Source organism: Dendropsophus ebraccatus, chromosome 5 (genome assembly GCF_027789765.1).
Source record: "Dendropsophus ebraccatus isolate aDenEbr1 chromosome 5, aDenEbr1.pat, whole genome shotgun sequence".
Classification (NCBI taxonomy): domain Eukaryota; kingdom Metazoa; phylum Chordata; class Amphibia; order Anura; family Hylidae; genus Dendropsophus; species Dendropsophus ebraccatus.
In genome coordinates this window covers 93,155,252-93,169,257 of record NC_091458.1, presented here as the reverse complement: position 1 = coordinate 93,169,257, position 14,006 = coordinate 93,155,252, and the positions used below count along the sequence as shown (strand labels likewise).

The following is a 14,006-nucleotide window of genomic DNA, read 5'->3' as shown; positions in this document are numbered from 1 at the left end:
TTCTGCAACTCAATAATGACTGGTGACTGCCTCCCGGCACATAACCAGCTACAGGACCCCTTCCCCCATACTCCCTCCTGCTGCCGAGTGGACTCAGTGAGTGAGTGAGTGATGTCACTTGCTTATCTTTCTCCTCACTCCCGGCATGTCAGCTACACAGACTCTTATCTCTCCCCTGCTGCCCTGACCTAATCCTGCAGAATGTACACTACAGTGAGGTGATGTGTGTGCAGCTTCAGTGTGTGTATATAGCAGCCTGACTGAAGAGAGCCAGAGAGGGGGTCATGTGTAGTGTATGATGGGAGTTGTAGTGAATGGAGGGGCCGGCACTTGCTGTGTCACAGCAGGGGGCTAGCTTGTCACAGCAGCCAAAGTGCATCATGGGAAGCTGAAACCAGGAAGCAAGGAAGAAATGAAGAACAAGACTAGAAATCAGAAGGTACAAAGACGGTGGGAAATTTAAACAGTGACAGCTCAGGAGGAATGATAAGTATAAAAGCTAGGTTTCTGATTGGTTTTTGGTTTTTTTCCTTAGCGCGGGAGTTGGCCTTTAATATTTTTTAATTAGAAATAAATTACAAATCTTCTAAACTTTCTAATACCAGTTGATTTGAAAGAAAAACATTTTACCAGAGTACCCCTTTAGGTCTCAATAATGACAGTTCTAGAACACCATCCATCGGTGCCCCCTGATTTTCTGCACTGGGCATAGTGCATTTAGCTAACAAATGCTATATTGTATTATTGGTCTGCTAGAAATGTTAGATTAATATTCAGTATGATCTGCATTCTAAATGCAATGCCAATTTTAAGCCGAATGTGTACACAGATCACTGCTTATATAGTAAACATGGTAATATATCAGAATCTAGAGAAAGTCTGAGCTCCTTTATTTGTGCACGTCTGTGGGTGCATATAGTTGCAAAAATTATGCCATTTTCTTTAACTTTTGCAAAATGGTCCACCATTTTTTTAGGCCATGCTTCTATACCTACTTTTATCCCTCTCATGCTTCCATTCTCTTTAAAGACATCACACAAATGTTTTTCAAATTTACCTGAAAAACGTGCCCCAGAATAGCTAAACATACTCTCACAAGGTCCAAACATGCTGGTGGGCCTGCCTTACTTTACCTATACCTCTATTATCTAGCCGCATCAGCAACCAGAACCCTAGATTGGTTTCATAATGGATCCAATAAATTGTGGGTGGCGGTGAAGTTGGTGCTTCCATGCTTGCCACTTTCCTCAATACTATGGGTTAGCCCACATAGACTGCCTCATTCTGGGATAGCGGAAATGTCACACAGATCACAAGATCAATCTGTCTCTCCCAATTAAAGTGCGCTCCATTGTTCAATCAGATGGTACATTGATACTCTTTATAGGCAACCTATTTTTTAGAAAGGTCATGACTGATTCAACCCTAAAGCTCTATGAGACCATATTTCCGCCCACTGACCAGTCCTCGGCTACAGCTTTAGGGCGGGTGCAGACTACGGAATTCGCGCAGATAAAATCCAGCGGATTCCGTTGCCTGTAGTCTCCGCCCGTGCCATAGACACCATTCTATGCACGGGCAGATTGCGCATTCCGCCGAAAGAATTGACATGTCAATTCTTTCGGCGGATAACGGAATCGGCTGGCCCATAGAACGGTGTCTATGGAGCTGGCAGAAAGGCGAGCGGCCGTAAGCGCGTACAAGCAACGGAATTTGTTGGATTATATCCGCGCAAATTCCGTAGTCTGAACCCGCCCAAACAGTATAATCAGCTCTCACACTACTGCCACATGAATAGGACTCCTTTACGATTACATAGATCGATCACGGACTTTGAGGAACTGTGCGTTGTCGGTACATTTCCACAACATACCATATCACTAATCTACATTCTACTCCTTTCCTTATCCAAACCTCCAATTCCTGCTTATGAGAAATTGCCATTGGCTTAGAACCAAGAGACAAACTACAAGATACTATCTATATGGCATAGGGTCTCTGCTACACTCTCTATTTCCCAATGTGTCAGATATCTGCTGGCAGTGTGAGACAAGCCGAGGCTCAATGATGCACATTTGGTGCAAATGCTCAGGTTTACAGATGTCTTGGGTAAAGGGTATTGATCCTATTAAACATATTACAACTGTGCAAGTGAGCAATGAGTCTGCTGTACTATTGCTATCAATTCTTCTGGGGACAGTAAAGTCTCAGGAAAAATTTCTAGTACGCTTCCTATTATCCACAGCACACTCCGTGATCCCAAATATCGTAGTATTGAGGTCTGATGGCTCTTCCCAGGTAATACCCTTCTCATCTCCAATTTCTAATACTGCCTCTTTTCATTCCATCTTTCCTGAGGACCGCATTGGTATCCCCCCTCTCTTCCTATCTCTGTTTTTACTTGGAGGTTATAATGTAGAGATCTTTGCAGAGATGTTTGATCCTTTCAGTCATCCATTTGAGGTTGTGTGATTGTACACCGTGCAAATACATTCTTTGTCAAGTATAGAATGTATTAATGAGCAGTTTGCAGACTGTATTACAAGCAGCCTCAGGCTTTGTTCACACTACGTAAGAGACCGGCCGGGTCACGGAATGGCCGGTTTCTGGAAAGATCATTACGGCTGGTACTGCAGTACCAGCCAGATGATCTTTAGGGCTGCAGAGTTCTGATGTGGGCGCCCACTACACACTATGGAGCGAGTGCACTGACAGGGTTTTGTGCGGCCGCAGAAAACTGACATGTCAGTTTTCTACAGCGCCACTATAGAGTCCGGCCGGAGTGTATACTATGTGGGATTCCCTCAGAAGGCAGCACTATGTAAGTTCCATGGGAATCAAAGCCATGGTTTAAAGTACCATCAGTACATTTGCATAAAGTTTTTTCCCCACATAGAAAGGCAGCGGCGCAGGGGAAGCCCGCACTACTGTCCTTTTTTTGAACCGCAGCCTTGTTCCCATGTACGGCGCTGTTGTATTCCTGGGCACTGGCCTGGGCCAAAGTACTGGAGGCGGGCCGCCCCAGCCGTTACCCAGGAATACTATGGCGCCGTACACGGGAACTGGGCCGCGGTTCCCTGCGCTGGCGCCGTTCTATCCATGGGCAACACTTGAAGTGAATGTACTGATGGTACATTCGCTTTAAGAACAGAAATACTAAATGTAGGCAAAGCAGAAATATTCCAGGAATTTAATGGAGTAAATTCTCATGTGTTGGATTATTCCGTTGCTTTCATCTGTCTAGCAGCAGAAATCCTAGTATTTTGATTTTTACAGGTCTTTGTGGTCAGGAAGCCTACCTACATTTCCTGCAGCTACTGTACATTAACCAGGAGTTCTTGTATGTGGAACAACTTTTACTTTTGTATACACCAGACAAAGACATTTTTGTCTGGTGTATACCCCTCATTGATTATTATCATCTTGTTTTACAGGCCCTCGTGTTGTGTTATTTTTTGGAGAAACATGGAAAACAGTTGGGTGTAGAAGATAAGAACATAATTGAGATAGGATCTGGGACAGGGCTAGTTGCAATTGTGGCTTGTCTACTTGGTAAGTATTTCTAAACAAAAGTAAATTAATAGTCATCATCTTTCTATAAATGATCAATGACTGCCCATGTTATCACTAATAGCACTGGCTTCAGCATGTTTTGCTTGGTTTATTCTTGACAGATAGTTGTGTAGTGCTTTAATTTTTAGTATGATGTCTTCTCAACAGTTCCCCAGCTTCTCCCGCTTTCCTGAGACAACACATAATTTTCTGCTGTCTTAAAAGGCTCAGCTTACTGAGCCCCATACCCTAAGTGGTGTTGCCACCTCTGACCAACCTCTACAGTCTACATCATCACCATTGAAAAGCCCCTACAGCCTACATCCCAATCTCCCTGTCATATACATATATATGTATATTAAAACATTTTGGGAACAATGAACTGTGTTTACAGCGTAATGCATTGTATACACCATGGGTCTCAAACTCAATTTACCCGGGGGCCGCTGGAGGTAGAGTCTGGGTGAGGCTGGGCCGCATCAGGTTTTCCACAAGAAGGGGACTGGGGGGAGCTGGGGGGTGACACAGGGGACTGGGGGGAGCTGGGGGGTGACACAGGGGACTGGGGGGAGCAGGGGGGTGACATAGGGGACTGGGGGGAGCAGGGGGGTGACACAGGGGACTGGGGGAGCAGGGGGGTGACACAGGGGACTGGGGGGAGCAGGGGGGTGACATAGGGGACTGGGGGGAGCAGGGGGGTGACACAGGGGACTGGGGGGAGCAGGGGGGTGACACAGGGGACTGGGGGGAGCTGGGGGGTGACATAGGGGACTGGGGGGAGCAGGGGGTGACACAGGGGACTGGGGCAAGCAGGGGGGTGACACAGGGGACTGGGGGTGACAAAGGGGACTGGGGGTCCCTGAGAGGGGACTGGGGGTCTCTGAGAGGGGACTGGGGGTGACACAGGGGACTGGGGGGAGCAGGGGTGACAGAGGGGAGCTGGGGGGTGACACAGGGGACTGGGGGGAGCAGGGGGGTGACACTGAGGACTGGGGGTGACAAAGGGGACTGGGGGTCCCTGAGAGGGGACTGGGGGGTGACACAGGGGACTGGGGGGAGCAGGGGGGTGACACTGGGGACTGGGGGTGACAAAGGGGACTGGGGGTCCCTGAGAGGGGACTGGGGGTCTCTAAGAGGAAACTGGGGGTGACACAGGGGACTGGGGGGAGCAGGGTTGACAGAGGGGAGCTGGGGGTGACACAGGAGACTGGGGGGAGCAGGGGGGTGACACAGGGGACTGGGGGTGACAAAGGGGACTGGGAGTCTCTGAGAGGGGACTGGGGGGTTACACAGGGGACTGGGGGGACCTGGGGGGAGCTGAGAGGGGACGGGGGGAAGCTGGACACACCCCTCCCCCTCCTCTCACCCCCGGCACTGGCGCGCTCCTCTCAGCCGCACATGCAGCTCCTCAATCTCTGGAGGAGGAGGCCGCAGGGACTGCAGGGTGAGGTGATCGCATCGCTGCAAGTCCTGGGGCTGTAAAGCAGGATCGGGGATCTGCACTGCATCCCCCGATCCTGCTGAACAGCCCCAGGACTTGCAGCGATGCGATCACCTTGGAGTCCCTGCGGCCTCCTCCTCCAGAGACCGGGGAGCTGCATGTGCGGCAGGGACGCTAGGGGGCGGCTGGTCTGCCAGGAGGCTGTTGGCCCCTGCACTGCACAACTCCCCTCCCACCACCACCGCCGCTGCCCACCTCTCCGTCGTCTTCGGGAGGCCGGCCGAACAGCTGTAGCCGTCCCTGATGCCGGCCCCCCTCTGCCGCGTCATCAGCTGCTCAGCCGCGATTGGCTGAGCATAAAGTTAAGCTCAGCCAATTGCGGCTGAGCTGCTGATGAGGGCCGCACTTACAGGGAAGCTACCATTGAGGTGGGGGCCGCAAACTAGTGTCCCGAGGGCCGCAGTTGGCCCGCGGGCCGCGAGTTTGAGACCCCTGGTGTACACATTTTTGTGTACGCAAAAAAATCTGATCTGTTTTTATAACAGAAGTCAATGAAAAAATGGATCAAAACAAATGCACACAAATGCATTCGTTTTTCATCCGCTTTTTGCATAAAATAGATGGAAAAAAAAAACGGATTGCAAAAACCCAATGTAAACACAGCCTAAGCAAGCTTGTGCTGCATCCATATTCTATAGAAAAAAAGGAAAAATTAGCAGCACATCTATGACTCTGTTCACACTGCAGGTTGCATGCTGCTTTTGGCTTAAGTACAGACAAAAAAACAGAAGGTGCAACAGCAACCCACAGGTGCAAGGGCTTACTGTATATATAAAAAATGTATAAAAAACAACCGCGCTCCTGACAGACACAGCTATTAGTAAATTACCAGTGTCCGTATAGCTGCAGGCTACCAACAAGTGGTTACTGCTCCCACTCAATAAAACTATAATAAAAGGTAATAATAATAATGTTGTGCCGCGCTAAAAAGTTACCATATTATAATGAAATGGTTAACTAATTCACATACTATCATTCATGTACTTGTAAAAACTAAAGTCACTCATCACATAGGTGTACTGGTTGTGCTCTGACTTGTGATCCTCCGTATCAGCCAATACTGCATCTGATAGGTTTTAGTTTTCTTTCAAATTCCTTTAAGGTCCACGGAATAGGTTAGAGTTCTCTACGTCCTTTGTAGTTGTTTGTAACTTCTTTGCAAAGCGTGCGCCCCGGCCGGTGGCGCGTAAAACCGCTTGCTAGGATAATCCTGAACGGAGTCCTCTGTGACGTCACAGTACGGATCGCTGTAGGAGGCAAAAGTGTCCTCATCGCGTTTCAAAGGTTCCGACCTTCTTTCTCAAGAGGGATTTGCCTCACTTACTGGGTTTCCTTTTATAGGTTCATGTCCTCTGCACAGGATTAACCCTTTAGTGCCAACCAAATTCCTTTTTTATAAAAAAGCGAACAGTTCGAAGTCGGCATTCAATCCTACTGGCTGCAAACTATTAAATAGGAAGATATACTCACTTTCTTTTCTAGACATCTTATAAATGAAGTTACCACCTCGTCGGTCTATATTTACTCTTTCCAATCCCCCAAATGTGGAAACACCTATTTGACCATTATGGTGTTCCTTAAAATGCCGGGATAACAGGTGGCCGTCAAATTGTCTGTTGATATTATATATATGTTCTGAAATTCTTTTACTTAGTGCTCTTTTGGTTCTTCCTATATATAATTTGTTACAAGGACACTTAATAAAATAAATGATCCCCTTTGTTTTACATGTAATGTGACTTCTTATCTTATCCGTAACCCCTGATGGTTAATTTCCTTCATTCGTTTGGTATTTGACATACTGATGCACCCCCTGCATTTTTTGCAGGGGAAAAAAACTTCTACATATGTTACTACACCATTTCCATGTTCACTTTTATTTTTATTCTGATTTTTGTGAATTGTAGGAGCAATTTTATTCCCTAAATTTTGCGCTTTATGATATATCATTTTTGGCTTGTCGGGGATCAAATCGCCTATGATTTTATCCTGCTTCAGAATGTTCCAGTGATTCTGTATAATCTGTTTCACATTCTTTGCTTGGTTGGAATATGTAGTGATAAGGGGTATATCAAATTGATCATTTAGTTGATTTTGCTTGTCCATCTTCATCACTTTTCTGTTCTCCACTAGTTTCTCTCTCTCTATCTTTCCCACTTCTCTACTAATTTGTTCCAATTGATCCATTTGGTATCCTTTTTGTGCAAATTTAGTTTGTAGTGTGCGGGCTTCTTCCTCATATGTTTCTTTGTATGCGCAATTTCTTCTTCTTTTTTTTTTTTTTTGCAATTTCTTCTTAATCGTAAAAATTGGCTGCGTGGAATATTTAAAAGCCACATAGGGAGGTGACAGCTGTCTAAGGAGATAAAACTATTGCTATCAGTAGGCTTATGGTAGGTTCATATTTGACCATCTTGGATATAAATGTTCAGATCTAAAAAGTTGATGCTTGTGGTGCTAGATGTGGGTGTAAAATTAAGATAAAACTCATTTTTATTTAAGTTAATTAAAAATTCATTAAGTGAGGGTTGATCACCTTCCCAAATAAAAATCACATCATTTATAAATCTTTTCCATAGGACCAGGCCCGCCCCAAGCATCCCCTGTGGGTATATGGTGGACTCCTCCCACCTCCCCACATATAGATTGGAATAACTTGGAGCGAACCTGGTCCCTGGAACCAGGACACTTTTGCCTCCTACAGCGATCCGTACTGTGATGTCACAGAGAACTCCGTTCAGGATTATCCTAGCAAGCGGTTTTACGCGCCACCGGCCGGGGCGCACGCTTTGCAAAGAAGTTACAAACAACTACAAAGGACGTAGAGAACTCTAACCTATTCCGTGGACCTTAAAAGAATTTGAAAGAAAACTAAAACCTATCAGATGCAGTATTGGCTGATACGGAGGATCACAAGTCAGAGCACAACCAGTACACCTATGTGGTGAGTGACTTTAGTTTTTACAAGTACATGAATGATAGTATGTGAATTAGTTAACCATTTCATTATAATATGGTAACTTTTTAGCGCGGCTTACTGTATATACTCCTCCCAATGTACACACGATGCACCTAGGCAATGCACCAAGGACTTCACTGCATTGAGCGCTTTCATTAGCAGCCGGCAATGTTACCGTTTGGCTGGTCTCTCTGAGTTCAGCAATCTGTTTCTCTTATGGCTCTACAAGGCATTGCTCCCACCTAGCCAGAATCCTGCTCCACACTGATGAGGGGCAACACCCTTAAACAGCTGTATGTGGATGGTTACCTAGCCTTGGTTTATCCCTTGTCATTACATTGACTTATAGGGCCACTTAATATGGTGGTTTTGGTGGTTTCCTAACAGGAGCTGCCCCTTGGCTGGGTCCTTCCCGGAGGGATATCTGGCTAGTCCTGTGTTTTGAGACTCTTCAATGAGGCTCCACGGGCTCCTCTTTTGCATATTCATGTTTCCCAGGGGGCAATGCACCTAGGACTTCACTGCAATGAGCGCTTTCACTAGCATCCGGCAGTGTTGTTGTTTGGCTGGTCTCCCTGAGTTCAGCAATCTGTTTCTCTTAATGTACACATGATAAACACCTGCTGTGTAGACATTAAAAAGTGAGGATCTTAGCAAACTATTTGATCAAACAGAGTGTACCATGTCACCAACGTTAAAGTGAATGTACCATCAGGCTCGGGCTAAAGCACTGGAAGCAGGCCGACCCCCAGTTGGTGGAAACCACCACCCCTCTATGATGTGCCTCCATTGATTCTAATGGAGCAACGTCATAGAGGGGTGGCGGGGTCCTCCCACTGGGGGTGGGTCGGCCTGCCTGCAGTGCTTCAACGCGAGCCTAATGGTACATTCACTCTAAGGCAGGGGTCTCAAACTCGTGGCCCGCGGGCCAACTGCGGCCCTCGAGACACTAGTTTGCGGCCCCCACCTCAATGGTAGCTTTCCTGTAAGTGCGGCCCTCATCAGCTGCTCCGCCGCAATTGGCTGAGCTTAACCTTATGCTCAGCCAATCGCGGCTGAGCAGCTGATGACGCGGCAGAGGGGGGCCGGCATCAGGGACGGCTGCAGCTGTTCGTCCGGCCTCCCGAAGACGACGGAGAAGTGGGCGCCCCCTAGCGTCCCTGCCGCACATGCAGCTCCCCGGTCTCTGGAAGAGGAGGCCGCGGGGACTGCAAGGTGATCGCATCGCTGCAAGTCCTGGGGCTGTTCAGCAGGATCGGGGGATGCAGTGAAGACGATTACCTCACCCTGCAGTGCCCGCAGCCTCCTCCTCCGGAGATCGAGGAGCTGCATGTGCGGCTGAGAGGAGAGTGTCGGTGCCGGGGGTGAGAGGAGAAGGAGGAGGGGTGTGTGCCCAGCTCCCCCCAGTCTCCTCTCAGTGACTCCCAGCTCCCCCCAGTCCCCTGTGTCACCCCCCAGTCCCCTCTCAGAGACCCCTAGTTCCCTGTGTCACCCCCTGCTCCCCCCAGTCCCCTGTGTCACCCCCTGCTCCCCCCAGTCCCCTCTCAGAGACCCCCAGTCCCCTTTGTCACCCCCAGTCCCCTGTGTCACCCCCAGTCCCCTGTCAGAGACCCCCAGTCCCCTTTGTCACCCCCAGTCCCCTGTGTCACCCCCCTGCTCCCCCAGTCCCCTGTGTCACCCCCCCAGCTCCCCTGTGTCACCCCCTGCTCCCCACAGTCCCGTGTCACCCCCTGCTCCCCCCGCTCCCCCCAGTCCCCTGTGTCACCCCCCTGCTCCCCCCCAGTCCCCTGTGTCACCCCCTGCTCCCCCCAGTCCCCTGTGTCACCCCAGCTCCCCTCTCAGAGACCCCCAGTCCCCTCTGTCACCCCCAGTCCCCTGTGTCACCCCCCTGCTCCCCCAGTCCCCTGTGTCACCCCCCTGCTCCCCCCAGTCCCCTGTGTCACCTTCTCCTCCCCCCAGTCCCCTGTGTCACCCCCCCAGCTCCCCCCAGTCCCCTGTGTCACCCCCAGCTCCCCCCAGTCCCCTGTGTCACCCCCCAGTCCACTTCTTGTGGAAAACCTGATGCGGCCCAGCCTCACCCAGACTCTACCCCCAGCGGCCCCCAGGTAAATTGAGTTTGAGACCCATGCTCTAAGGTGTCCTCAGAGACATGGTCCCTACTCTAGCCTTTTCACACTAGCAATAGCCTCTCCTGGGCTGAATAAGCCTACAACTGGGCAGATAGGAGCCAAATTATCTCTTTTTATAACACCCTTGGTACATGGGTGGAGTGCAAGCCAAAAGGAGGTAGCCACACACCCCACATTCAACAGAAAAAAAGAAAAAAAATGTGTCTATACTTAAGCCACAAGCAGCGTGCAACCTGCAGTGTGAACAGAGCCATAGATGTGCTGCCAATTTGTCCTTTTTTTCTGTTAAGCCTTAGAGGACCGGGCCAATTTAAATTTTTGCGTTTTCGTTTTTTCCTCCTTGTGCTTAAAAGGCCATAGAACTTGCATATTTTTACCTAGAAACCCACATGAGCCCTTATTTTTTGCGCCACTAATTGTACTTTGCAATGAAAGACTGAATTTTTTCATAAAGTACACTGCGAAACCAGAAAAAAATTCAAAGTGTGGTGAAATTGAAAAAAAACAAACGCATTTTGTTTATTTGGGGGGTATTTGCATTTACGCCATTCGCCCTGGGGTAAAACTGACTTGTTATGCATGTTCCTCAAGTTGTTACGATTACAACGATATGTAACATGTATAACTTTTATATTAACTGATGACCTGTAAAAAATTCAAACCATTGTTAACAAATATATGTTCCTTAAAATCACCCCATTCCCAGGCTTATAGCGCTTTTATCCTTTGGTCTATGGGGCTGTTTCAGGTGTAATTTTTTGCGCCATGAAGTGTTCTTTCTATCGGTACCTTGATTGCGCATATGCGACTGTTTGATCGCTTTTTATTACAATTTTTCTGTATTTGATGCGACCAAAAATGCAGAATTTTGCACTTTGGGATTTTTTGGCGCTTGCGCTTTGTATTAATAATAACACTTTTATTTTTACTTTTACACTTATACTAGAAGTCCCCCAGGGACCCATAGACCCCATAGATATGCAGCATAGATCGATGAGATAGGCACATGAGATAGGCTGCTGCAGCCAGAAAGCAATCGAGTACCGAGCTGGGATCAGCGCCATTACGGCGCTGACCCCGGACGGGGTAAGATGTGTGGATGGCTCCTCCGGAACATTGTCCCGGAGGAGCGATCCTCCCCACTAGACACCAGGGAAGTGCTGCAGTAAGTAATCGGATGCAGCTGTCCACTTTGATAGCTGCATCCGATTACTGTATTAGCAGGCACGGCGATCGGACCGTGCCCGCTAATCGCCGCTCGGCCCCACTCTGAACGCGTGGAGGCAGCCCTGGACGTACGGGTATGTCCAGGGTCGATTAGGGGTAAAATGTGCGGGGTGTGGCTATCTCATTTTGGCTTGCTCTCCACCCATGTCCCAAGGGTGCTATAAAAAGAGATCATTTGGCTCCTATCTGCCCAGTTGTAGGCTTAATAAAGCCCAGGAGAGGCCATTGCTAGTGTGAAAATGCTAGAGTAGGGACCATGTCTCGAGGACGTCTTAACGTGGCGACATGGTACACTCTGTTTGATTAAATAGTTTGCTAAGATCCTCACTTTTTAATATCCACAGAGCAGGGATTGATCGTGTGTACACTTTTTAATATCCACAGAGCAGCACTATCCACAGAGCAGCACTTTTTAATATCCACAGAGCAGGGATTGATCGTGTGTACACTGGGAGCACCTTCTGGCTTTTTTTGTTTTTACTTAAGCCACAAGCAGCGTGCAACCTGCAGTGTGAACAGAGTCATAGATGTGCTGCCAATTTTTCCTTTTTTTTTTTCTCCTGTTAAATGTGGGGGGTGTGGCTACCTCATTTTGGCTTGCCTCCACCTATGTCCCAAGGGTGCTATAAAATAGATCATTTGACTCCTATCTGCCCAGTTATAGGCTTATTAAAGCCCAGGAGAGGCCATTGCTAGTGTGAAAATGCTAGAGTAGGGACCATGTCTCTGAGGAGACCTAAACATTGGTGACATGGTACATTCTGTTTGATCAAATAGTTTGCTAAGATCCTCACTTTTTAATATCTACAGAGCAGGTGTTTATCGTGTGTACGCTGGGTGGAATATATATCGTAGGCCCTTACAAATGTAGGTTGCTGTTGCACCTTCTGTTTATTTTTGCATCCATATTCTATAACAGAGGATAGAGACAGGTCCTCTCACTTACTCTCCCATGCAGAGCATGTAGCTGCAGAAAAACCTAGAAAAATACGAGCTGCAGCTGCAACCTTTCATCTCCCTCTTGCCTGTCTACTATTTACAGTATTAGGCCATGTGCACACTATATATTACACCGGCCATTCTGTGACCCGGCTGGATCACAGAACGACTGGTGTTACTGAAGATTATCCCGGCCGATACTGCAGTTCCGGCTGAATGACATTCACTTCTGCTGAGTTCGGATAATCTTCAGTAACACCCGTGTGTGCCCGCATCCGAATTCCCCGCTGCACACAATAGAGTGTGCGGCCTGTCAGTGTGAACTAACAGGTTCTCTGCGGCCACTATATAATGAATAGTGGCCGCAGAAAACTGACATGTCAGTTTTTTGCGTGGCCGCTATTGATCCCTGCCGGAGTGTATACTATGTGTATTCCCTCTAGCTGCAGCACAATGTAATGTAAATATTAATCACAGCCGTGTTGAAAATCGGCAACAACGGCCATGATTAATACTTACATTGTGTGAACATGGCCTTACTGTAGACAGTTTTGGGGTATTAATAGTTCTTTAAAAAAAAAAAAGTCCACAAGCAAAGAAGGAGGAAGTACAGGTTGATGGAGGAAAAACGCCACTTTACAGTATGATCTGTTACAATGGTTCACATAGAATTGGTTCTAATACTGAATTATCCATACAATAAAGTATAAATAAAGAAGGTTTATAATATATAATTATATTAGTAAATCCTGAGGGAGTTCTAATTTAATTCTGTATTGTAAGAATGTATTCATGTGTTTTAGATCTATTTTCTGACTCGTTTTTTTCTACTTTTCTGTTTCAGGAGCGCAAGTTGTAGCAACAGATCTGGGGGAGCTGATTGGAAATCTACAGTATAACGTACTTCGAAATACCAAAATGCAAAGTAAACATATTCCACAAGTCAAAGAACTTATCTGGGGATCTGATGTGGAGAAGACGTTTCCAACATCCTCTTTCCACTTTGACTATATTCTTGCAGCAGATGTTGTCTACAACCATCCATATCTGCAGGAACTTTTGGAGACATTTGATTATTTGTGCAATGAAAACACCACCATCCTTTGGGTCATGAGATTTAGAAAAGAAAATACACTTCTGGAAAATGCATTTATTCACAAATTCCAAAAACTATTTGAAATGGAGGTTATCTATGATCTGCCAAGTCTGAGCATAAAACTCTACAAAGCTAGAAGATACAACTACAAGAAATAATATTACAATACAAATTCCAAATAAATTATTACAACTTCAGACTAATCATCATAAAGCAATAACATTCAGATATATCTATACTAAATAAAGTGTTGTACAAGTTGTTTTATGGGATTTCTAAGATGCGTTAATAAAGAGTTCCAGACACTAATAAAAGACAAATACTAAGACAAAGCAAGATGTTATACAAAGAAATAAACGGTATACTTAGCTATGAATATAGATAACACCTTTGGGGGGAAGCCCTCCATTGGATGGATAGCTAAGGCACACCCAGTTGAAGTGCAGTTTCTTCCAAACGTGGCTACACTTGAGCAGCCATGTTACACATGAACCATCTGATTCTCAAGGGTTCCCTTTGTACTTCGTGTTTATAAACACTTTCTCTCCAACTCTTCTTGAACTCGTTAGTTTCAAGCAGGTGCAGACCAGCTTAAAGAAGAAT

The 14,006-nt window shown here is 46.9% G+C and overlaps 1 protein-coding gene across 1 annotated transcript in view; it reads left to right on the top strand.

The window, feature by feature from the left end:
* The window catches only part of LOC138793680 (protein-lysine methyltransferase METTL21E-like), a 30,596-nt gene extending 16,871 nt beyond the window's left edge, over window positions 1–13,725 (top strand). The window contains exons 4-5 of the mRNA XM_069972360.1: window positions 3,435–3,552; window positions 13,152–13,725. Of these exons, the coding sequence (XP_069828461.1) occupies window positions 3,435–3,552; window positions 13,152–13,561 (528 nt within the window). The 3' untranslated portion in view covers window positions 13,562–13,725. The remainder of the gene's footprint in view (window positions 1–3,434; window positions 3,553–13,151) is intronic.
* Window positions 13,726–14,006: the final 281 nt, after the last annotated feature.